The following is a 25,905-nucleotide window of genomic DNA, read 5'->3' as shown; positions in this document are numbered from 1 at the left end:
GAACCTAATGTTCATTTCCCTGTTTTCCCTCCTTGGACGAAACCTCTCTGCTTTTCCCACGGACTGACCAGGCTGGCAGCCCAGGACCTGGCTAGCATCAGAAGAGCTTTGAGTGACTTTGTTTCGTGTAAGCTCAATACCTGCCAGTGCCTGAGCCACCTTCCGCTGTCAGACGCGGGAGCTGCATGAATTCTTTCGTGTGCTGTTAAATGGCGCTCAGTTCACTTACATCTAGGATGTAACACATGGGACAATCGAACAGTATTTGCCCATTTCTCTCTTCAATTTTTATATTTTCAGAAATAACATTTAAATATTCTAGTATGTGATCAATTTATAAATACGGGTCCAGAATTAAGTTCTATTCTGAATGAGTTTTCTAGCACTTAGCATATGTGCACAATTAGGTCCTTAATAAGTATATTTTAACTGTTATAACCTCATCTATATTCAGAGTGATTCTTGAAAGATTAAACATTCAGGTGTTATGATTGTTTCTCATTAAACAAAAGAATCTACATTATTCATTTCACATGTGTTATATCATTCCATTTTGCTTTTCTCTTGTCAATTTATGAAACTGCTGATGTGTTTCTATCATGAAAAGAGGTCCCTTGAAGTGGGATTTAACATGCTATTCATTTCTTCCTTGGTAAATACAATACACTGAAATGTCTTTCGTGAGGCATAGGCTGCCTGTGTGATGGTTTCTTGAAAAATCAACAGACGTTTCCTGTCTACTTTAAAGTCTTTAATTTCCACCCAAGTTAGAATTATGCTTATAGCCAATTTCTGCGCTCTACTGAGAAGTCATTGAACAGATGGAACAGTGTCTCGAAGAACCAAAGTTGGTGGAATCAATTAGAGCTTGTAAACAAAAGTAACTTTTAACTAAGAGGACAGATAATCTAAAAATGAGTTATTTAACATTTGGGAGTAATCTGTACATTTTTGAGATTTCCTATCCAAAGAATTCAGTTATGTTTTTATGACAGAAGAAGTAGGGAGAAACAGTCTAGGCTATACTAGCCTTTTTTAAAATCCTTTACGCAGGACTTAAAATGTATATATTAGGTCAGGGAAAGAAGAGACAAAAAATGATAAGGTTTACATAAGGATTACATAGCACACAGTTTGGCCCCCTAGTTTTATAGGGGCCAATTTGGAATATGCATTCTCCAAATATATATTTGAAGGATCTTCTGTTGCTATCAGAATGGGATAGAAGACAGAATAGCTTTATGCCAAATATCACACCATTGCAGGTTTTATTGCATGCTGAGATTGTAGTCGAGCTAAGAAACATATGGAAGAAATTCAGAATAGTATGTGGTTTGCAGTGACGGAGTTGAGCAGCCGTTATGTCCCATGTTACACATATGGATGTGTAATAGAGTAGAGTTAAAATCAAAATTAGAAAGGTATTCCAAACATTTCAGGTTGTAATCTTCAAAAAGATTAACTTCTTACAGGGATTTTAAAATGTTGTTGTGCTGAGGGGGGTTTCTCTGCTGGTAGAGTAGCCTCCATAAACATAATATGGCTATTTTGTGAGGGGCAGCACCTAGCAATGTCTTCGGATTTTAACCAGCACTGACCCGAAGTGGATGAACCGAGCAGGGTTCCCAGGTTATATGGCCAGTCCAGGAGATCTTCCAGCAGCTAAGGCTCTAGGAATTGAGCAGCCTAATTCTTGATAGAACAGCCACCTTCATGCCAGAATATCTGTGCTACTAGGGTTACTGGAACGCATTTCAAGAAAAGTTTTAAGGGAATTCATTTTTACATACTCAGCTTCCATGCGCCCTGTTTCCTAGGAGTGGTCGTGAGGACTCACCTGCGTTGGAGGTTACGGGCCTTACTGCAGCTTCTTTCCCGCCTCCTCTCGCTCACTTGCCCTTCTGTCATTTCAGCAGCAGGACAGGTCTCCCTAGACGTGATCACTGTGAGTGGCTGTGGGAAGCTGAGTACTGGAGCACGAAACAGCAAGACGCTAGACAGACTCCGAGTCTAGGAAGTCTCCTTAGTCCAGCCAGTGCCAGTTCCCTATTACTAAGGGATGCATTCCAATCAAATTTTATTTTTGTGCTTTTTAAACATTTATAGACATTTATCATATATTTATGCTATTTAGCTCAAATATATGCTACTAATAATTGCCATACAGATTACAAAAGGAATTTTTGAACACTTTGGGCTTTATTGTCTCCGGAAATTTTAAAAAAAAACAACACATTTTTTTTATTTTAGAGAGAAAGGAAGAGAGAGGGAGAAAGAGATAGAAACATTGATGAGAGAGAACAATGATTGGCCACCTCCTGCATGCCCCCCACTGGGGATCGGGCCCACGACCTGGGCATGTGCCCTGACCGGGAATTAAACTGGCGACCACCCTGGCCTGTTTGGCTCAGCGGTTAGAGCGTCAGCCTGCGGTCCTGAGAGACCCGGGTTCGGTTCCCGCTAAGGGCACGTACTTCGGTTGCAGTTTGTCCCCGGCCCTGGTCGGTTGTGCGGGTGGCAACCACTCGATGTGTCCCTTTCACATCGATGTTTCTCTCTCTCTCTCTGTTCCTCTCTCTCCCTCCCACTCTACCTGAACAAAAAAATGGGAAAATGTCCTCGGCTGAGGATAAAAAAAATAAAAATAAAAATAAACTGGCGACCTCTTGGTACATGGGTACACAGGCCTGGCTGTCTCAGGAAATTTTTAAAAATACCTTTAATTAAATTTCTAGACATATTTACAGCAAAAAAAACAATACAGTGACAATAATACTTTAAAGTAGAAATATATAATTCACTAGCATAAAAATCAGAGAAATTAAAATGGAAATACAATTTCAGAGGAAAAACAGACTAATGCAAGATTTCTGAATATTAATGACTGTCAATGGATTTTTTTTTCTTTAAATGGATGATGGTGAGGTGAAATTGCTATGATATTTATATGCCACTGGTTAAAAAAAAAAAGTCTTAATAGTCATTTAATTTTAAAATGACAGTGTGTACAATATTATATTTTCTATAACTACTTAAACTTGGAGGTGGCAGTTGTGTTTTTTGGAGGGTGTTCTTTGTGGATGCACGAGTAAACAATGTAAAGGCTGGTCTTAAAGCCACTCTATCAGAGTGAACACAGTTACTGCTGCCCCTGCTGCAGGACTCAAGCACCTGGTGGTCCCAGGGAAAGGTAGTGACGCCCTTGTCACGCTCCGAGTCAAGGGCAAGACTCAGTGGATGGCTGAGTAGCTTTTGGATAGCATGGCTTTGTTGGGATGTAGAAGCTCAATATTTGTTATTGTTAAACTAGGTCAGGGAAAGAAAAGACAAAATAGATTAGGTTTGGGGATTATATAGCACAGGATTTGGTCCTGTCGTTTTTTTATAGGGGCCAATTTGGAACATGTGTTCTCCCAGATAAGACAGTCTGTTTACTCATGATTTCATCATCCGCCGAGGTTTTTAGAGGCATCTGAAGTCATAGTCTGCCTTTGACTTCTATCTTGTGTTTCAAAGGTGCTGATTCTGGATCGAAGCAAACCAATTTTTGTCTTTAATATAGCACAGCAAAAGGTATTTCTTATCACAATGCCTTATGCTTTGTTCCATCAATAGCCTTTATTCAAATTCTGTAATTGCTCTATTTCACAAAATAATAAAATTTTGAGGCATGTCTAAACTCTGCTTAATAATAATAAACCATGATAAAATTTTACTTTCAAGTAGAATAGGTTACCTACAGAGGTGAACTTTGTTAACCTTTAGTAAATGTGGAAAAGTGGAGTTTTCTGTAATATTTTCTTAGAATTTGAAATAAAAATTGAAAGAAATTTGAAGCCTACCAGCAAAATAGTTTTTAAAATATATCTTTCCTTTGAAAAAATGTGAAATGTTATTGTATATGCACACTTCTTTATATAATATGTTTTATTTTTAAAATGTGTTTTATTTTATAGCCCTGGCCTAGTAGCTCAATTGGTTAGAGTATCATTCCCATACCCCAAGATTGTGGGTTCAATCCCCGGTCTGGGCACATGCAGGGGTGAGCCAATGAATGAATGCATAAATGAGTGGAACAACAAATCGATGTTTCTCTCTCTCTCTCTCTGCCCCCCCCCCCAGCTTCTCTTTCTCTAAAATCAATCAATAGCTTTGTTTTATTTAAAAAATAAAAATGTTTTATTTTAAAACATATGGTATGGATACACTTTTGTTAGCTAAGAGTCCTGTAAAGAAAGAAGCTTAACTCAGACATTTGAGGCCAATATAATAGTGAAAGGGGAAACTGCTGCTTTTTCCATTAAAGAGAAAACAGCCCAATAGCAATTTCTTTAAAAACAGCTTTTTCACATTCTGATAATATATTTGAGTATGAAATTTGTATGTAGCTGGTCATCTTCAATTCTTACATTGTGGAAAGGTATTGAAACCAATTAGAACCTGTCACATTAGGACTATACAGCAGAATCTGACCAGTCCGATTGGCCCCCGGGGCTGCTGGTTGCAGCAGGTCTGGGTGCAAGTCACGGCCCGGAGGACTTGTCTTCACAGCCTCCTTCGGCAAGCTCGTACATCCCCATGTAGCTCGAAGAATGGGAGGCACAGAGAGACCTCTATCCAAAACTGCTCGCTCTCTTTCCCCTCAAAACCAAGCTCTTCCAAGTATAGTTTTATTTTTTGATGTTTTATTACCAAATGTTTCAAACTTATAGGAGTGTTGAAAGAATTTTATAGTCAGTACCCTCACTTAACTTTCTACAATTAACACTTGACTCTGTTTGCTTTGTCACATGTCTGTCTCTCCACCTAGCCAGCATTTTAACTTTTTCTTTCTTTCTGGGGGGTAAGTGACAAAGAAAGTTCTGTTTCTCTCTGTTGTGTGTGCGCTAACGTCTAAACTCTTGTGTCCATGCACGACTGTGCTGAAGCCTGTACAGTCCAGCCCCAGGCACCCCTGATTCTCTTCTCGCTCCGACCTCACCCCGGGGTCCCCCACTCCACTCCCACCAGACTTCTCACCCATCATCAGAACATAACATGGGTCACCTCCACCTACGTGTTTGAGGATCCGCCGCCTCTTTTGCCTCTTCAAGATCCTGGAGCTGTCATTCCTTCAGTGAATGTCTCTCTCATGCCCAGCAGTTAGCTCCTCCTGCCAGTGCTGTGCCAGTCCATGCTTCACAACCTGTTTGTCAGGGGGATGGCCCTGGCTTGTGGCATTTGCACATCTCCAAGGCACAGAGTCTCTTCCTGGCAGCTGATAGAGGCTACGGAAATGAAGTTCCTGAGCATGGGTCAAGGAGAGCCGCTCAGTGTGCTCTCCCTAGCTGCCAGCACCCACTGCTGCTGTCTCTGATGTTTGTCACTGTTCACGGTTCTCCTGGAGCAGAGCGCACTTTCTTCAGCCTTCAGTTGGTAGCAGTTGGCACATGGCAGGCAACACAGGACAGGAGTCACAGGAACACTTGAACGAATGATTTGGGTCATAAATTGTATTCTGTGTAGCACTTTCCACACACCCCTGATCCGGTCAACACCGAGGAATGTATAGCAGCTTAGGGGGTGGGAACTAAGCGGAGGACACAGCCAGCACCTCTCCAGTGCACATGTCCATGGGGAAAGAATCTCTTCACCCCTCACACTGGCCCCTCCTCCAGTTCCCTTCAGAGGCTGAGACCCCCGCGGGGATGTAGCCCTCGCTCAGCAGGCCACTTGGCACAGAAACCTTTACAACTTCGTGAGAAGTCTGCAGGGTGTAAGTTACTGTCAGGAAGAACACATGTTAAGATTCCCTTTAAAGATTTGCCTCTTCCCTTCTGAGGAAAATTGAGTGTGCAGGGTTGCCTAGATTCTAGAAATAGTACCATAATACCCCAGGCACAGAAGAATATTAGAACTTAAAATTTAAAGAGTGACAGTGGCCCAAGGAAAGAAGGGATAATTATTTGAATGGAAACACAAAATGAAATTTTACTTAAAATTAATTTTTTTGTCCCGGCTGGATGGCTTAGTTGGTTGAAGCATCATCCTGTACACCAAAAAGATGTGGTTCGTTTCCTGGTCAGGGCACACACCTAGGTTGTGGGTTTGATACCAGTTCGGGATACAGAATAGGAGGCAACTGATCAATATTTCTCTCTCACCCCCCCCCTCTCTCTCTCTCTCTCCCCCTCTCTCTTCTCTCTCTCTCTCTGTCTGTCTCTAAAAATCAATAAACATATCCTCAGGTGAGGATTTTTTAAAAACTATTAATTTTTTTAAACATATAAAAGGCTGCCTATTAGTTTGTGAATTTCAAGTGGAAATTCTTTGGGATAAAAAAATAGTTACCCCAGTTTTTCATGTAAAAGGTGTTTTATGTGTCTTCAGTATTTAATATACTGAATTTTAATTTGAGCTGCTGTAGTGTATTTTCACAACTGATACGGAACAAGTACCAAGAGCAGTGAACATGACGTTACATTCGCACGTGGCAGCTAGTAAAAGTCTAAAACACATGCAGTTTGCCTTGGTCTTTCTATTGAATTATGGACTGTGAGGATTTGCAATGGAATATAAGTATTTGAAAAAACACTTACATTCAGAGTTTTAATGAACTCTGAAAACGAACCAAAACCAGGAATGGCAGTACTAAATATACAAGGACTTTTCTATCTGAACTTGAATCCCTCCTCCCTTGTTCAGCTCCTTTAAGGTCAACTACATATCAATTCAGATGTTGTATTTGAACATTTTAAGTGTTTATGAGGTTATAAGTGTGTGGTGTTAGTTTAATTCTGATTTTGATTATTTGGAAAATATTGAAGGTAATCCCAGGATATTTGAGACATCAGTTTTTAATGTCTTTTCTTAGTATTTATGATTGGGTTATTTGACTTTTTGAGTAAACATACATGCATTCTCTCACCTGGGTTACTGAGAAATCTAAAAAGAGGTCGTGTTTCTTCATGAGAATAGCACTGCGTTGTGCTGAGTCAGCACTTTGGGGATACAGCCGTGAATACACAAAGTGGAATGTCTGTTGTGTGCTCCCCAGTAAGTCATTTGATTGGGGGGGGCGGTAAACTGGCTGTCAGAATGTTTATTTTACATGTAAAATTTAACATCCTAAATTTTAAGACGTTAAATTTTCCGACCATCTGCCAATTCTGCGCTCAGAACAGTTCTGTAGCATTTGTCCCCTCCCCGTTCAGCGTCCTGCTTTTTGTTTCTCCGGTTATGGTTTTTACAAGTACTTTATTGAACGTTTTCATGGGAGGTTATTCTCCATACATGTTTTATATATTTATATATTTCATTTTTTATTTTTCTCTTCATTTCTCTTACATGTGCAGTCATTTCTAGACACTTAACTACCCCTCCTTGCTGCTTTTCTTGTTGTGCGTCTTAATAGAGTCATGATTTGGGGGTTTTCCCACACTCTCCGCTGTCTGTGTCTGTTGGGCGGATTTTACGATCCGGCTCTGCTGCCCGCGGCAGAGGTTGAATGTGTCCCTCACGGGCACACCGTGACCTTGGAGAGGGCTGGGCCAGTCGGGCTGGCGGTGTCCATACAGTGAGTCATAGTTCAGAGTTAGGCTGGAAGCAGCATTTACCGAATAACTGACAATTATGTATATAGGAAAACCACCTTAAGGAGACTACTTTCCATCCCAGGTTTTGTTTTGTTTTTTTTCTTGACAAATGTGCCTTAGTAGCCTCTTAATCATAAATTACCTAAAATCCAAACAGAAACTTCAGGCTTTTAGATAATCTCCAGGACAGACTTATTGTATAAAAGATCTTAATTACAAAACAAATGATAAAAATTTCTGAGACCTCAGAATAAAGTTGGAATCAGGGAATCCCACACCCACCACATTTTCCCTTCCAGTGTCCCGGCCGACGGAGTGTGATTCTAGGAACCAGTAGTGCAGGAGAGTCCGTGGTTCCACAGGATCGTCAGAAGGACTGGCTTGGTGAAGGGCTTTTCTCACAGGGATTTACTCTACTCATTTGCAGGCAGTAGTAGTAAGTCCTGCCCTCCGCTGTGCCGGGAGATAACCGCCGTGTTGTAATTGCCACAAGAGACAGAAACCAGCAAAAATGTGGGCTGTTTGAGGGCTTTCAGGTCAGAGAGAAGGTGAGAGAGGACGGGGGCTCCCTGGGACACTCCCGGGGGCACCCTCGAGCCCGTGCAGTGGGTCGGCATTGGCATCGCCTGGACAGATTAACCCACTTCCGTTCTGTTTTCACTTTTTGGGGTGAGAAGGACAGAGGCCTTCCCTCCAGCCGTTTCCGAATTCTGTGTGTGTGCTGCTGTGAGAAATGTTAGGGTGGTGACTAGTTGTTGACCCTTATCACACAGAGCAAAAGACTCCACATTCTTGAAAGCCCTCTAAGGGAAACAGCAGAAATCTTTTCTTCTAAAAATGTCAGAAAGCTTGTTCTGATCACAGCTTAAAAGACCAAAGTTTACACCAATTACCATGTATAGACTTTAGTCTTTGAATAAATTATATGACTTAAAACTGTTCATCAGGTTAGGAACATTTCTGATATTATCTAAAAAGAATATTCTGTTGCAGTTCTGTTAATGGCTTGTGATAACACTTTCTACAAAGTCCATATAATGTATAAAAAGGATGTTTTGTCCCTTTTACCTTGGATTATAAAAATCTTAAGAAGAGAGGTGTGTTTCTGTGACTTGCACTTTTTTGAACATGCCTTGGGAATTTAAGAAAAAAGCAAAATGGATTCACTAAAGATCATATAGTACTATTTTAAAACAATGATAAAAAAAAAGATGTTTATAGTAACAATAACCTATGTAGATTGATATTTTTTTTTAATTTGGAAAATGTAGTAAGCGGTAAAACTTACCTACGTGTAACTTACTAACATAAGTACTCAAATACAAACCATGTGCCATCATCTCTCCCTAAATCCAACTCAGTAGTTTTCCACTTTTTCCTCTTGAGCTTGGGAACCAACGAGAAGACGAAGAAGTATCAGCTGCTAACGTAATGTTCGATGGCCGTTAAGCAATATAGATGATGTTCCAGGGAGCATGTGTTGAGACTCCCTAGTTTGATCACTGCAGGGAGAACTTTCGATAAAGCATTTTCCTAATGTAGTAGAAGATCCTGGTGGCTCCCTCTGTTTGTCCTGCCAATGCGCGCTCTCTTTGTATAAAGCAAGGAGAAGGGAACTGGACTAGAGAAGAAAAGAGTCGGAAGCTGCCCCGTCTGCTCAGTGATTGTTCAGTTAGCTCTTTACCCACCTCCCCTTGGAAACCTCAGAAGTTGCTCTTTTACATTTCAGTGACCTCTCAAGAATCACATCTAAGTATTTAGGCCGGACACGTAGGTTTTTTCATTGATTTACAGATAAATCCTCCTAGAGGGGCTTTGCTCACTGCAGTCTATTCTGTGTGAAAAGGGTAAAATTATTTCAGTAAGAAGGGCACTGACTTGTCCGCACTCTGTTTAAACCCCAGGAGCCACAGCGGCAGCCCGGAAGGAGGTGATAAGGAACAAGATCCGAGCGATAGGCAAAATGGCCCGAGTGTTCTCCGTCCTCAGGTGAGTTCTCATCTCCTCTGCTTCTGTTTGCAATTTGATTGTGTCCCTTAAAACGCATGTCAATCTGGTCATTTAGGTATTTTGCTAGGAGATAGTTGCTTTACTATCATTATTGTTTTTCTTTTGAATGGAATTAATTGTCATTTTCTCACTATTTTAGTCTAATTGAAAGGCACTAAATTATTTCTGTAGAGAAAATCTCTGAATGGACTGTTTCACAATGTATCCCTGTATTTGCTGCTGGACTTTTAAAACATTTATTTCACAAAGTTGAGCATGTAGTGAAAGAAGAAAGCTGTTACAACCTTCTTTATTTTTCATTCTGGCTCTGTGGTAAAAGATGATTTTATTACATGCGTTTTACTAGATTTGTAGGAAATGAGCATCAACCATAAAGCTTGTTCAAGTGAGTCTATATTATTCTAATAAATCATTGAAAGAAAAAAAATAGTTATTTAATATTTCAATTCCCATGTAGTAGTTATTTTTTAAATAGACCATCAATCATGTTATGAGTAAGCCTGAATTTGGAAAACAAGTATTTTCTTGAAAAGAATTAACTACATTTTTCTTTACTTAAATTCAGTTATCTATTGTTAAATAATACAAAATAACTACATTTCTCTTCTAAAAATTAATTTAAAATATGGCATGTTTATATTGTAAGGGGTGTATAGTCAATTCAAAATCACACATTAAAAAGGGTAAATAGGAGAATCTTGGGAAATAGGCCATGTACATAGTGCATAATTTCATATCATAATTTTGCCTCAACTCTTTTGCCTACAGTAGCCACACTGGCTCTTTTGATTTCTCCTCTTGCTATTTCTATCCCACTCTGGTGAAGTCACTGAAGAGTGACTAAATGACTTGATGCCACAAGCAGGGGGCCGTGAGAAGGACGAAAAGTATTATCGCGCCTCCTCCAAGGCACCGAATCGGCGTCCGCAGGAGCCCTGGGGCAGCCAGCCAGCGGAAAAGTCATGTTAAAGCTGGAAATAAAGGCAGCATTGCTCCCTACAGTAACAAACCAGGCTGCCCGTGCTCCGAGGCTTTATTCCCGAACTGAGGTTTTAGGATTCATTTATTCATTTGTTCAGTAATAAATATAACACTTAAAGCATCGATCGGGTACCCTGAGGAAATTAAGGAAAGCATTCTAAAGGTATAGCAAGTGGGAGATGAGGCGCTTATTTGCATATGTGATCGACAAAGAGCTCTCTGAGTAATGGCATTTGAGCAAGTGTGGGGATGACCTTCCTGGAGGGCACGGGAGGAGCAAGTGCGAAGATCCTTGGATAGAAACAAGATTGTGGCTTTGAGGACCAGCAAGGAGGCCTATGGGGCAAAGGACTCTAGAAAGATCATAGGCTCAGCTGATACCTCTGTTTAAACACTTGCTTATTTGTTGTCTCCGATTTACCAGTAAATGCTTCCTTTCTTTTCCTATCTGATATCTCTACAAGGAGAAGGAAAAGCAGCTCCAGAGTTTCCATGTGAAAGTACATTTAGGGAAAAAGGAGAAGCCTTTTTAAATATAAAAAAATTATTTTTGTTTATGTTAGTCTTCAAACCACATAAAGGTATTGGGAGCAATGCTATAAATCACAGGTAGGTCTTAAAACTGGGAAGTCCCTCCAGTCCCGTGTCTATAGGTAATTATTCCCAGCTGAGAAATGGTCCATTTGAATCCAGTGATGATCAGTGACTTGACTAAGATTTGCGTATTGATAAAAATTAAAACAAGGTATATTTTACAGTTTGTCTATAAAGTATCTAAGTAAATTTGTAGAATACAGAGGGATCATATCCAGAGAAAAATAAGTTAAGTGCCCTAGCTGGTGTGGCTCAGTTAGTTGAGCCTCATCCTGTGCACCAAGAGGTCACCTGTTCAATTCCCAGTCAGGGGCACATGCCCAGATCGCAGGCTCGATCTCCGGTAGGGGGCGTGCAAGAGGCAGCCAAACAGTGTTTCTCTTTCAAGTGGATGTTTCTCTCTCTCTCTCTCCCTTCCTTTCTCTCTAAAAATCAATAAAAACATTTTTTAGAAAGTAAGTTAGCTTAGTAAGTAAAGATTGAGCATTAAATGTGTATCATATACTGAGTTAAGCAAAAGGATACCAATGTGCAATGCCAGACGTGTAGAAAATAAACAAATAAAAGACAACAGAATGCATGCCAGTACACGGAGAGATGCTCTGCTGTGGAAGAACACAAGGAATTTCCTGAAAGGGATGTTCGTGAAGAGGTTACCTTGGAGGAGCTGTGAAGGGGAGAGAATTGTGGTGAAGGAATTCCTGGAAGCTGAGAAACCGTCAAGAACACCATCACACCATCCTAAGAGCAGTGTTTTGTGAGGTCCTGGTAAAGTGCCAGGTACCATGCCCCTCGGTGTATGCACGCGACAGGAATCTCCACAGCAAACTTGCAAGGTTGGGTTGACCTCAGTGGGGAAACGGAAGCTGAGGCTAAGGAATGTGTCCAAACTCAATTAGGGAGCAGCACTAATGAGAGACTGATTTGAAAGTGAACTATGTAGTCAACTAATTCTGAGTATTTAAAAGAGAAGAATAGTAGATAAGACATGCTGGTGAGGGAGAAATCTAGTAAAAAAAAAAATAATAATAATAATAATAAGGCCGAAAATGAATTGAAGTCCCGATCCTTGACGGTCTGAAGGCTGTGAAAATGTATTTAATTCTTTGTGGGTAGGAAAATGACTTATGGATTGGTTTTCATGGGATGACTGATATGCTGTAACCTATGTTTAGATATTATATGTTAATGACAGTGTGGAGATTGGCTAGCAAGATGACTTATTGGTGTCAGGGAGAACATTTAGGAAGCACTTGAAACAATCCAAACAAACTAGGCTTTAGGAGGAAATATACAAAGGAAGGGACTAATATGAGGAATTTGTGCAGCTAGCAGATTACAAATGTAATGAATGAATGTGGATGGCGGCGGTACAAGGGTGTCAGGTATAGCTGTCCAACACATTCCTTACACTTTGCCAGTCCGCAGCACTATGGCGAACCAGGGGCCTCTTGCAGCGGCCCTTGCAGGTGAGGTGCAGGCATGTTGTGTGGGATGCACCAGTCGGATGCACGCACATACTTCTGTTTGGAAATGAGCCTCCTGAGGAAGCAGCCAGCGGGGGAAGGTGATCCCTCTGTCAGCTGTGGGATCTGCGGGGCCAGCAGAAGAGATTCTCTCTCAGCCTTTGGGGGCTAACCACACAGCACTGGCATGAGCTGGGTGTTGGCTCTAAACAGTACTGGCAGCACGTTCGCAGAGAAGGTCCCACGGCGGGGATGAGCACTGGTTCTTTTCCCGACTACCGAACATTCCAGTCTGGCTCTGTGGATCTGTGTGATCTCGGATATCTCAATACATCTCTGTACTGTCTAAATTAGCCAGAGTAGGTTCTGTTGTTTGCTTTAAGAACCCTAACTTATGCAAGGGGGTGAGGAGGGAGAGGGCATCTTCTCAGACTATTCCACAGAGGTTCTAGCCCATGGGATTGATAGGATGATAATGCTGTTATCTAAGGAAGAGGAAGTACGCCTCCATTTAAATGCCTAACAGGTTTTGTGGGGAGAACTCTGATCAGTGGAAGTTGGCACGGTTTCCTCTGGGATGCTGGAGGAGTATTCATGTGGAGGTGGTTAGAAGTTCTGCCTGGAGCTGCAGAGAGAGGTGAGGGTGGTAAATGCAGCCGTGGGCATGAGCACAGAGCTGCAGCAGCGGACGTGAGGGGTCCGCCCCGGGAGAGAGCGAAGGCCGGAGGAAAAGACAAGCATCCTCCAGAACAGCGCTTTGCGATGGAAATGCAAAGTGAGTCACATCTGTGATTTTTGATTTTCTAGAAGCCACAGTTAAAAAAAAAAAGTAGGAAGAAACAAGTGAAATTCATTTTAGCAATACATTCTGTTTAATATATTCAGAATGTTGTTGCTTCAACATGTAGTCAATGTAAATCCTGTTAAAGGTATTTTACATTCTTATTTTTCTTTTCTTTTTTATCCTCACCCGAGGACATTTTTGCATGTGTCTGCAGATAGAGCAGGAGGGAGAGAGGGAGGAAGAGAGAGAGAGAGAAAAACATCGATGTGAGAGGGACACATCGAGTGGCTGCCACCCACATGACCCCAACCAGGGCCAGGGACAAACTGCAACCGAAGTACATGCCCTTAACGGGAACCGAACCTGGGTCTCTCCGGTCCGTGGGCTGACGCTCTAACCACTGAGCCAAGCCGGCCAGTGCTACATTCATATTTTTATATGAAGGCTTTGCAGTTGGGTCCGAGTGCTGCGGGTGCGGCACATCCCAAGTTGTGTTTCAGGTGGGGAAGAGCCACCCACAGCTGGGGCTACCGTATTAGAAAGCTCAGGTCTGGACACAGGAAATGATCAGCCAGGGACTGAGAATGAGACTCCAGAGCAGGAGAAGAGCCCAGAAAGAAAGTGATGCAGCCTGAGCACAGAGTCTTTCAAGAAGGAAACCTGGGTATCAGTGGAAATACCACAGAGATGCTTGTGTGATGGAGAACTCAGTGGAGGTGTCTGAAGCCGAGATACAGGAAAACCAGCAGCTAGAAAACGTTTTGTGTGGCTGTCAGAATATAGAGAGATGAGGGGCTTGGGGGCGGGCGAAATGGGTGCAGGGGAATAAGAGGAACAACCTTCCAGTTGTAGAATAAGTAAATCATGGGAATGTAATCTACAGTTTAGGGAACAGAGGCAGCAGTATTGTAACAACTTTGCATGGCGACACATAATTACTGGACGTATTGTGGTGATCTTTCCTAAGATGTAAATGTCCAATCATTATGTTGTACATATGAAACTATTGTAATACTTATGTCAACTATTCTTCATTAAAAAAAAACAAAAAAAACAGAAAGACTATAGGGAGAGGAGAAAAGTAGTTGAGCGAAAAAGGGAAAGGAGATAAGGAAACCTGATTGTAAAAATGAATGCAAAGGAGAAAATAACGTTCATTTCTTCAGAGATACTCTCAATTTTTCCAAATCCATCTATTGGTATTCAAAACATTTTTCCCGTAACCTCTAGTGGTTTGACAGCAGAAGCGTGAAAGGGTTGACATACTGCCTGAAAGTAAGTGATGATTAATTGACCATCTCAAACCTAATATTTTAAGGGAAAGATACAGAAATAGAAAATGGAGATGGATACTGCCGTTCTCCATTCTATTTGCCTTCGACTCACTCCATGAGGAAACGTGTTTTGAATGCCGGCTACGCACCAGGTGCCACTGCGGACACAGCAGCGAGCAGAGCAGACAGAACCCCTGTTCACATGAAGGAAGCTTCTCTAGCCAGGGTGGGAAGTAGTGGGCCGTGGAGAAAACAACAAACAGAAAACAAGGAAACAAATGAACTGTGTAGTGTTTCAGATTAAAATAAAATAGGCAAGGAAAAAGAGGGAATTTAGTAGGTGCATGTTGTCTTTAAACGTATTCTCAAGGAAGTCCTCCTAGAAGCCAGTGCGTGAGCAGCGGTGAAGGCAGGCGGGGCAGCGTGCCGACGTTCGGGGAGAGTGTGACGAGACAAGCACAGCCCTGAGGTGGGGGTGCTGGGCGTCCCTGAGGGACACAAGGGAAGTGGACACTGGTAGGAAATCCAGTCCAGAGGCAGATGAGGATGGGAGAGTGTGGGTCAGGGGCTAGTTGTTCAGGGTTCTGGTCAAACCTTTCAAAGACAGCATCCGCATGGGTATTAAGTGGCTCGGTGGCTGCTACACTGAGAATAGTATGGGGTGGGGAGGGGCACAAGAGCATGACAAGGATGGTGCCAGGGGACTAGCGAAGGGGCTGCCAGAATGACCCAGGTAAGAGCTGTTGGTGGTGAGCTGCAGAGGTCAGCTGCGGAAGGTCAAGTGTTGTGTGGCTCCATTGTATGAAACCCGAAGATGCAAACCTACAGAGAGTAGCTCAGTGCTTACACAGGGCTGAAAGAAATGCAAGTGACCTCTGATGGACACTTCTTTTTGGAGTGACAAAAATGTTCTAAAATTGGCTGTGGTGATGGTTTCAGAGCTATGAATATACGAACATCATTGAGTGAATTGTACATTTTAAATGAGCCAGTTGTGTGATATGTTAATTATATCTCAGTGAAGCCATTTTAAAAAGAGATGCGGGAGTAGTATTGTGAGAAGTGGTAAGATACTGGAAATATTTTAGGGTAGAGCCTTCAGATTTGCTGGTTGAGTGGATGTGGCCTGAGAGACAGAAGTAAAGGGAATTAAAGGGAAAGTCTTTAAGCTTACCTGAAGGAGGGTCTGTTTGGGTCATGTTGTACATCATAAAAATGCGAAGTAGGTAGTTGCACATATTATAAACATAAGATATATAAAAAACGTGAACTTTTTTGGTTACATAGGATTACAGTGTCTGCTACATTCAAAGATAGGCACTTATTCCTGTTTAATGGTTATTTAATCATTATGATTAATGCTGTGCTATGATTAATAAATATAATTGAAATAATGATATGCATTAAACTGATTGTGAAACATTTGTCATAATGAGTAAGAAAACGATTTTGTATTAGCAGAGCAGTGGGGGGAGAGGCTGCCGGAAAGGAAGCTGGGGAGTTTCACCAGTCGCGTCATTAGCTAGCTGCCATTACGCTGCATGTTTATCACGAAATGTGAAAATCCCTCAACCCTCTGTGTGTAACGCCTAGCGTCCTAGTTCAGAGATGGGTTTTATTTTTCATTTCCCATATGCTGTCTTGATTTTCTCTCCCCACTCAAATTAGCCTCACTTATTTTTACTGAGCCTTGGCTGGGAAAGTGCTAGCAGCTCTCCCCCTGGCTCATTTCCAGCCTGTGTATGGTACCACCGAGGACGACCAGCGAACACTTTGTACTGTGATGCCCGCTCACTAGATCAGAACTGTTCTCTGTGTCTTCAGTACTCCGAAGGGACTGAACCGTCACAGTGGCATAATTGCCAACTTGGTCATTTCTGCCATTTACATAACATGACTTCAATGATGAATGTATGAAAAAATATATGTTTTAAGTTTAAAAAACCTACACAGCCAGGATAGATGTGAACGTGAGTCATTACATGCATTTTCTCTTTTACGTTGTTTTTCTTTTTCTTAAAAGAAAATAAAAGTTAATGCCCTGTCCCCACATTGTGCCTTTCCAGAGAAGAGAGCGAGAGTGTGCTGACCCTGAAAGGCCTGACGCCCACCGGCATGCTCCCCAGCGGGGTGCTCTCTGGAGGGAAGCAGACGCTGCAAAGCGGTAAGCAGCCCGTTGCTAGGACTCTGCCCAGAGCACTCAGTCAGCTGTGTCAGAGCCCTGAGTTCTTCCTCCGTTCAAGTTCTGTCCTCGTGTCAGCTCAGAGAAGGACCGAAACCCCGCATCCATCTGCTTGAACAGTGATGTCCAACACAGCAGCGCCCTCTTTCTCGGGGATGGAGTCTCGACCCCACCCCGCATTCCCAGAGCACAGTGCAGGCCTCCACAGCACAGCTCACTGAGGGCACCCACATGCTCAGTAGGTTTTACCCCTTCCAGTCAATGAGTTGCTAAAAACAAACTTTTAATTACGTTTTTACGAAATGTTCTGATGATCTCTTTGCTGGATGAGAGACACACAAACACACAAATATGCATCCCTAAGTTTATAGTTCAGTGGGAAAATGTAGGATGACTATAAAAAGGATGATTTTATTATCCACTTGAGAAGAAATTGGGAGATATATACGTCTTTTCTTTGATGTATACCCATCAAAACAGACTGAATCTAACCATGTTTTATTTCTGAAAAAGAATGAAAACATTTTATTTAAGCCAGAGATTTTGTATTGAAATATGTAGCTGTCTGGACCAGTGCTTCCAACAAAACTTTTTGTGATGACGGAAATTTCTGTATCTGTACTGGCAACATATGGCCACGGAGCACTTGAAAGAGCTAGTACAACTGAGAAACTGAGTGTTTTATTTTACCTAATTTTTATTAATTTGATTTTAACAGTCCCATGTGGCTAGTGGCTTCCCTATTAGATACTATGGTGCTATACTTTTTGTTACTTTTGTTTTATTATCTCTTAACTAACATTATCATTAATGAGAGTCTAGTTTTAACAATACTTTATAGAAATGTTGCTATTGGATTAGACTTTAACAGGAAAAAATGAAAACAAAAACACACTGTAACGTTTTCAAAACGATCTCAGCCTCTTGCTTATCTTCCTGTATCTTTCCCTGAATCTTTTTTGTGTTTTTTTTTTCCCTATCGCTATGCTATACCGCGATCTAGAAGATTCAGGTGTTCTAATGGTTTACATCGTTTAGACACACCTGTGCGGCGTGGAGAATATTGTTCAACTTCATGTCTGCAGTGCTGCTAAAGGATCACATCCCTGCTGTATCACTCCAGTTTGCTTTATTTTCATACGAATCTATTCCAAAATCAATACATTTGAGTTTCCACAAAAGAGGAAATGCCTAAATATATAGCTTTTAAGTCAATTCCCCCTTTATAGCTAAAAATTACTTTAATAACTTTAAAAAACAGAATTTTCCCACCATAGTAAACGTGCTCTCTACAACATTAGGATAAATGGACCACATATGTACACAGCTACTAATGGACTGAAATCTGCATAGTTTTTGATAAGCACATTTTAAAGTACTGCAAGTGTATTATCAGAAACTATGACCACATTTGCTTTAGAAGGATACATTTAATAATGGGCAGTACATATTTCTAATATGTTGGTGCTGGTGTGTTTTCATATATTTTGTTTTACTTTTAAACTTAAGTTTTTTAAGTTCTTGCAATTCTTTATTTTCCTTCCAGATTGTCACTGGTATTTTAACTTAGACTATTTAGTTTCCTTTTCTGTTAATTTTATTTTAAACCCATTGTGTTATTCTGTGTTGAACACACACACACACACACACACACACACACAATGGACATAGGATTAGAACCTCATTATTCCTCAGAATTTGAAAATTCAGTGTATATCTTGAACCACAGACATTAATACAATTTCAGAATCCATTGTCTGATGCCCTTCAGTTGTCTAGAAGGAGAAACCACTTAAAGCGTCATTCCTTCTTGTCCGTGGAGGAATTTAGAGTGTGCTGTAAATAAACTGTGGTGCACATTTGGCAGTTGCCCTAGATTTAAAACCTTAAATTATAAGAAATATGCATATTAAAGTCAGGGGGTAGAATTTTAATAGACACATTTTGGAAGTAAACGTAGAGAAGTTCTGCATTTTAGCACTTCATTAGGGAAATACCAACTATCCTTAGTAACAGAAGGTTTCGTGCACCTGTACAGTGGGAATATAGACCCTAACCTGATTATAAAATTGCTGATGAAGCAGTGGACTTGTAAAGTTTTGCCTCTGAAATACGCTGCTGTGGCAGTATGCAGGCTGCCTTTTCTCTAACATGTGATAGAATTATTGCTGCTATTGGCATATGACTACTGGACTGTAACTTTTCAAGAATTTCCTTCCCAGAAATGATATTCCAATAAGAAAAACTGATTTTAAATTGGATTGCCTGGCAAAAGATGTCCAAACTGCTTCATTGCCTGCCTTTTCTCTTTTCCCCTGCCCGCTCTAGTCATGCTGGGTATTGGTCTTTATAGAATTACATTCATTTTCAACTCAAGACACATTGATTGTATTCTTCCTCTAAATTGACCCCCATTCTTCCCCTTTTCTCTTGCAGTAGGAAATGGGGCATATAATAATAAATAATGTGAATTTCCCCATTGACATTATGGCACTGGTTCAAATCCGGCCATTTTTTTTCCGGTATTTTAAAATTGTAAATCACCAAGCATAGCAGTGATTTTATTGAAATTTGTGCGAGTCACGGGCACATTTTAGATTGACCCAGTTCCTTATTGGTTCACTCTACGTAAAAGAAAACTTTCCTGAGTGTTTTCCTACAGGGTCATTTTGTCATTTATTTAGCAAACAAACACCAAAGCCATCCACTCAGGGAGGTGTATCCATTTCTTAAGTTAAACTTATCATTTTGTTGTGTGTTTTTCTCTCTTTTTAGCATTTCCGTTTTGTTGTCTGTGCCAGAATCCAGCACTTACAGGAACATGAATTCTCTTAGTTCCCTTGATCGTCACTGGTTTGTTCTTAGAGTTAAAAATCCTCTGCTCATTTTTCTCATTCATTTTGCACTCCTTTCTTCTCTTCAGCTACTGTTGAGGCTATTGAGGCTGATGAAGGTAAATTGGCCAGTCCCCTTTCTGTTGCACCTGCAACAGATAAGGGCTCTGCTGGGTGTATTCTCTTTTTTTTTTTTTTTTTGCTGTAGCTTGTACAGAGTGTGTGGGTGTTGGGCTAACAGTTGTGGCTCAGTATTAACCAAAATGTTCTTGCTTTAAAGGGGAAAATGTCCTTTTATGGTTTGTTTGTTTTTTTGTTTTTTTTTTCCTTAAAGCTATGTTTGACTTTGTATACAGTGAACCTAGGATAATCACAGAAAACAAAAGGATTATATATCTTGACCGATGTGGGGTGGGGGTTATGGCAGCTATTTTGACAAATAATGCACAAAACAATATTCTTTGAGCTGAACCATGTCCCTCCCGCAAATCACTTGCAGTCAGCACTGAAAAGGAGAGAATAAAAATAGCTTTATGAATCCTAGTCTTTGGAAGTTTCTAGCAAGAAAAATAAATGTTCATTTGAATAGTGCTTTGTTGTAGTTCAACATTAATTTATGTCTCTAAACAATATTCCGACACGAGGCAGCTGTGTCTGAGATAAACAGTTCTGCTACTTTTATCAAATTTTTAGCCTACTGGTGTTTGTAGTACAGTTAGCACCAGAAAAATGGCTGAGGAGGTGGCCGGTAACTAGCACAGTGACTGTTGAGTAATCACTCAATTGATTAATGTTTATTGAGTGTCTGCTTTGCACCAGGCACTCCACCAGGTGCTTTGGGGGAAATCAAGAAACGTCTGTCACCGACAGTGTCCTGTCACTGCTCAGGGACAGTACAGTTGACCCTTTAGCAACTACTTTTGAATTGAGTGCTTTTTAAATATATAGTTGTAAGAGAACTGCCTATCAAAATAGTTTTTAATATAGTACACACCGTACCCTCTGGAAATTGCAAAAAGAATAATTTGAAGTTCCCCTTTAAAACAAAATTCTTCAGTTGTATTTTGCTCTTGCAAGATCACTCTTTGTTTTTCCCCCAATTGTGTGCATATGGTCCTTTGCTACAATGTTGAAAAGTGCCACTTTAGACCCTTTAATCTGTACATGATTTGGATATGGTAGGGGAAATGATAACAACTGTAAGAGAAAATACAACTGCTTCCTAAATAGCAGTAAATAAACTGCTATTTATGTGGGAATTCTCTATTCCTCTTGGCAAATTCTAATCTGCAGTGTGCATTCTTGTTGGTAGTTTGGCTGTTTTCTGTGGTTTCTGTGACTCTGTGTTGTGTTAAGTATACTACCAATGTAAATTGCTAATACCCATTGTCTGACCAGCAACTACAGCAGAGCACATTCTTCCAAACCAGGTTAGACAGCGATGATTAGAAACAGAGCCCCATTCCAACCAGCTCCATTGTTCTAACTAGATTTCGAATTTCTGTGCTTCCATCCTATTGGCTGTAAAATTCAGAGATTCCACTTTTATCACTGAAATTAATATAAAATCACTTCTTAAATTATCATGACGACGAACTTTTTATATGTATTCATTCTGATGCAACAGTATTCATAGTGGTTTAGAAAAAGAATAGAGTACCACTTTGTGCAATTGTTTTGTCCCTCAAAATAATTGAGTTAGTCTTCAGGGTGGGTGCTCATTAGGCAGCTCTATTATTCTGCGATTTATTACTAAATTAGAGAAGAATTAAGAAGCTTTGCTTTGGGCCTTGGTCTTTCCCCATTTCCCCATCTTCTTCCTCTCATAGTTGACTAATCACCATGATGCTAACCTTTAAAACGCAGAGGGGGGAACAAGCTATTTCTCATCGCTTAATGAGTTTAGAAGCAACTGTGTGTATCTTTTAAGAATCTCATCCATACTAATCAAGGGCACTGCACATGTGTGTAGGAGTGGCTGGCGAAGTTTCAGCTTGAAACTGCTTTCCTTTTTTTCCCAAATAAGGTGGGAAGGATAAAGGTACCGTGACATTGTCCTTAATCGGCCATGGAGATGCAGCCCAGTTCGGCATTGGTGACTGGCCCTTCAATATCTGGCTTGCACTTTACAGGGAGTAAATCAAACTGATGCCATTGGTTCCCCATTTATGCACTTTACTTCCAGCTTGCTTGTTGGTGCACCCACTGAAGAAATCCTTCATTTTCTTGAACAAATGCCTTATCTGTCTCTGGAGCATACTAAGGGTTCCTGGGGGAAAAAAGAAAAATCAAAGAGCAACGCTCCCCCTTTGAGAGTTCATGTTCTCTTTGAATAAAGCCCAAACTAGCCCTATTCTTTTTTTTTGCTAAAAGTTGTGAAAGGCATTTTCTCCTTGTTACTCTTGAACCATCACTTAGGTCTACCTGGATCTACCAGGAGAGAGTTTTTGTTTGATTTAAGCAGGAATGGATACCAGACGAACATCAATTTGACCTGTTCGCTGCCGGAGGGCAGAGGAGGTTTTCTCCTTAGCGGCTGATCCTGCCGTTTCCCCCACCTTGTCGCCCTCTCCACACGCTCCCAAAGTAGAGCAGAGACGCGGGGGTTTTTAATTTGATTGTTTTTGTGCCATGATTGAGTTGTTTGTCAAGGAAGCCTTTCTGGGATTCTGAGATGGCACGGAAGTGCCCCAAGTTACTCCTTTTTTTTTTTTTGTCCTTTTAGCGCCTGCTCTAAGCTCTTGATCAGATTTTTAGGTATACCCGCCTCGGTGAGCCCCTGAATCTGCCGTTGCTGGCAGAACGCAGGGCCAGAGTAGGGCTGTGCTCCCGCCCAAGGCAAGGCGTTCGGTGCAAGGACCCAGCTAATGATGTGGCCAGTCAATGCCGCGCTGGCTCCAGAGGCCGCCCTGGTAGCAGCTGGGCCCTTTACCGTCCACTTCGGATTTCGTTGCTCTAAACTTTCATGAAGACAAGTTTGAAGAGGACATTTTGGTTGGCGAGAGGCAGTGGCTGTTGTCTCCTTGGTTGTCTCCGGGTATGGTAAGGAGTCTGTGTCGTGCCCAGGTCACCCGTTCTCGACTGAAGGACTGACTCCCTCTCGCCCTGCGCACCTCGAACATCGCCGGGCGCGGCGGCGGCGCCCGTGGTCTTCCCCTGGCTAACCTGGTGTTTCTTCTCTTAATGATTTTCTGTTTAGCTATCAAAGGATTCTCACCACAACATAAGATCACTAGCTTCGAGGAGGCCAAGGGCTTAGACCGAATTAACGAGAGGATGCCGCCACGCAGAGATGCCATGCCCTCCGACGCCAACCTTAACTCCATCAACAAGGCTCTCGCCTCAGAGACTAACGGCACGGACAGCAATGGCAGTAACAGCAGCAATATCCAGTGACCACTTCCTGTTCACTCTGTTCTGTTCTTTCTTCCCTTCTTCTTCTTCTTCTTTTTTTTCTTTTTTGAGCTGCAGGGCATGGTGGGGATTGCTGCGTACCAGCAGTTGTATGTTCTTGCCTCTGAAGGTAGCTTATTTGCTGTGGGGGCCAGGAATTGGATTCAGTTTACACTATCATTTAAAAAAAAAAAAAAAAAAAAAGAGGGAGAGATAGATAATAAACTATATTTTGGTGAGGGTGGTGATTAAACACCTCTTTGGGGTATACCTTTTAAAAATGCTTATAGGAAAAGCAAATTTAAAAAGAAAGCCAATGCTAGTATATACTGCAATGTTAGGGAATGAACTTGTTTTTCTCCTGCATTGGGGACTCCTCCGTGGGTTAATGCAAGGTCTTTTGTTATGTTACTGGACATGAAAACTTTGTCTAATTTCTTACTCTATTGTACGTTTACAGTTGCAGCACTAAAAATGGATGACATCAAACATTTTTAACAAAGTGATGTACAAACTAAATAAGGACTATTTATTGATAATGTTTTGCTACTCTTGTCAGACAATGGCTATAAACTGAATTAGGCAGTCTTAAAAAAAAAAAACAGAAAAAGAAAAAAAAAAAAAAAAAGAATGTTGCAAATTTGTTAAAATGCCAAAAAGGACAGTTTCATTTTGTACAGATTAAGCTTACCTCAGGTTTCTTTAGTGTGCTTGAATGCCCTTCTTTCAATATAACACTTATCTTATTAATTTTGCAACGAATATCTTTTCATTTCTTTTCTTTAAGTTTTAAAGAACTGGAATAATTACATCTATCTTTTTTTGCTGTTTATATTTAGGGGTTTTGTTGATAAATCAAGTCTTGGTTGTGGCTTGCTGAATTAAATATTTATGAGTGGTGCATTTTTAAGTATAGTGAACAAGACACCATATTAAGTACAGTGATAAAGCATCTATATTCTGTAAAAAAAAAAAATCTGCCTATGCATGTTTTTTAAGAAAAAAAAAATGGCTGTATCGGCCTGTATGGGACTGTAATGCGCTTAGTGGTCTGACATATACTGGAAATGTATGTATACTGGCGTACTTTATATTCTCTAAAATGCTTAATGCCTTTGAAATTTTGTAATCAAAAAAGCTTTGAAAAATCTAAAGGGGAGAGTATTCTTAAAAGTTTTTAACATAAGCTTGTCAGTGCACATATAGATGGTTAGCATGTTTAGCAACCTTGTGAAATTTAAATAAGTTTGTAGTTACATGTGAAACTCTAAATGCATGGTAACTGTTAATGTCATAATGGTTTAGTTATTTTGTTCTGTTCTGTCATGTGCCACAAACTATGTACTTTTTTCACTTTTTTCCCTTTGTATATCAGTTACGGGTTACAACTGGTTCATTCTGAAAACAACAACAAAAGTCCATTCATATTTTTTAACAATTGTATAAGTGCCCAAGTAATTCACTACAGCCTAAAGCCTTGCCTTTGTCATTTGACTTCTGAAATGTTGGCAATCAAAGCATGCACTTGTAACAATGAAAAAGAAAAAGCATTTTATATTACTACTCAATAAAATGTGCATGAACTTAAAGAACTCTCACCCTTTCACTGAGTCTGCTGAAGGGATTTCTGTGCACAACCACCATGCTGTCTTCTAGGTGCAGGCCCACCCATGCTCGCAGCCACTCTGACAGGCTTCTCCGGGGCCTCGTGATCTAAGGTGTGGTGCCTGCTTCCGCTGTAAGAAACTTGGTGGATTTGTGTCTCAAACCAGACAAGAGAAATATATTTGAAGAGCAAATGCCATCTTCTGGCTCCCTCAAGTGTGGGAGCCAGTTAAGAAACCAGAGCATTCCTTTTTATTGGGGAAAAAAAACCGAAACCCACAAAAAAAACCCAAACAATTTGTTATCAGGTTGTTTCAGTTGTATTGGATGCCCTATCTGCTAAAGCAAAAAGAACTAAGCTACTAAGTGCATTTTCATCACAGAAGAGAGTTGCATTTGTATTGATAGAGAATGTGTATACCGGCGCTTCAGCTAATATCTAATCACCGGAAGATTTAAGATACAACAGATTTCAGTTTGTTTCTAACATTGTTCATTTTCAGTGCACTTTGTTTTATGTAATAAAGTATGCCTATTATATTAAATAATAAGAATATGACAATTAGTGATATAGTGTACCAAAACAAAGATGTTCTAGATATATTGTCTGACAAAGACTATCTCAAATTTATTTTAATGAATCCAAACTCCTCCCCACCCCCCGTGGATATTTTTCTGTCCTAAAAAAACAAAATGACGTCCAAGGAAAATATTTAGATGCAATTTATTAGAATGATATAATTAGAATGGTAATTCTGGTACTAAGGTGTTTATTTTCTTTCATATATCTGCAGAGAAAATATCCTGACAAAAAGAAATTAATTTTTTTGGATTCCTTTCTTTTACAAATTGTGCTGAGGCGACTATGGTATAGAAATAAACATTTGACATTAAAATAATCAGTTGATGTGAGTATTGCTTGGTCTTTCTTGGTCTTAGTTAGGAAAATAATTCTGCGTATTTTTCAATAATGACTTTATCAAAGAAATCAATATAAAAGTGAAGTAATTTTTCTAAAAGGGGTACTACTGCGAGATCATCAGTTATTAGATCTGTCTCCTTCACTCTGGGAGAAATGATTGGATTCTTGAGTTGTTTGTGCCAGTGAATCTTCAGCTAGACGCACACACGCACACACGCCCAGGAACACCTCCCGTCTTCCGCCTCCCCCACCCCCAAGGTGCCTTACCTCTCATGGGGTCCAAACT

General features: G+C 40.6%; 1 protein-coding gene across 2 annotated transcripts in view; it reads left to right on the top strand.

The window, feature by feature from the left end:
• Positions 1 to 25,596, top strand: part of PPP3CA (protein phosphatase 3 catalytic subunit alpha) — a 315,724-nt gene extending 290,128 nt beyond the window's left edge. Inside the window, exons 11-14 of one of the 2 annotated variants that reach the window (XM_036269387.1) lie at positions 9,479 to 9,563; positions 16,750 to 16,847; positions 19,789 to 19,818; positions 22,899 to 25,596. In XM_036269387.1, the coding sequence (XP_036125280.1) occupies positions 9,479 to 9,563; positions 16,750 to 16,847; positions 19,789 to 19,818; positions 22,899 to 23,095 (410 nt within the window). In that variant the 3' untranslated portion in view covers positions 23,096 to 25,596. The remainder of the gene's footprint in view (positions 1 to 9,478; positions 9,564 to 16,749; positions 16,848 to 19,788; positions 19,819 to 22,898) is intronic. The other variant, XM_036269396.1, reaches the window with a different exon arrangement.
• The last annotated feature ends 309 nt before the right edge of the window (positions 25,597 to 25,905 follow it).

Source organism: Molossus molossus, unplaced genomic scaffold (assembly GCF_014108415.1).
Source record: "Molossus molossus isolate mMolMol1 unplaced genomic scaffold, mMolMol1.p scaffold_m16_p_1, whole genome shotgun sequence".
Taxonomy (NCBI): Eukaryota; Metazoa; Chordata; class Mammalia; order Chiroptera; family Molossidae; genus Molossus; species Molossus molossus.
The sequence above is the reverse complement of the archived record's forward strand: the minus strand, read 5'-3'. Positions and strand labels throughout refer to the sequence as shown.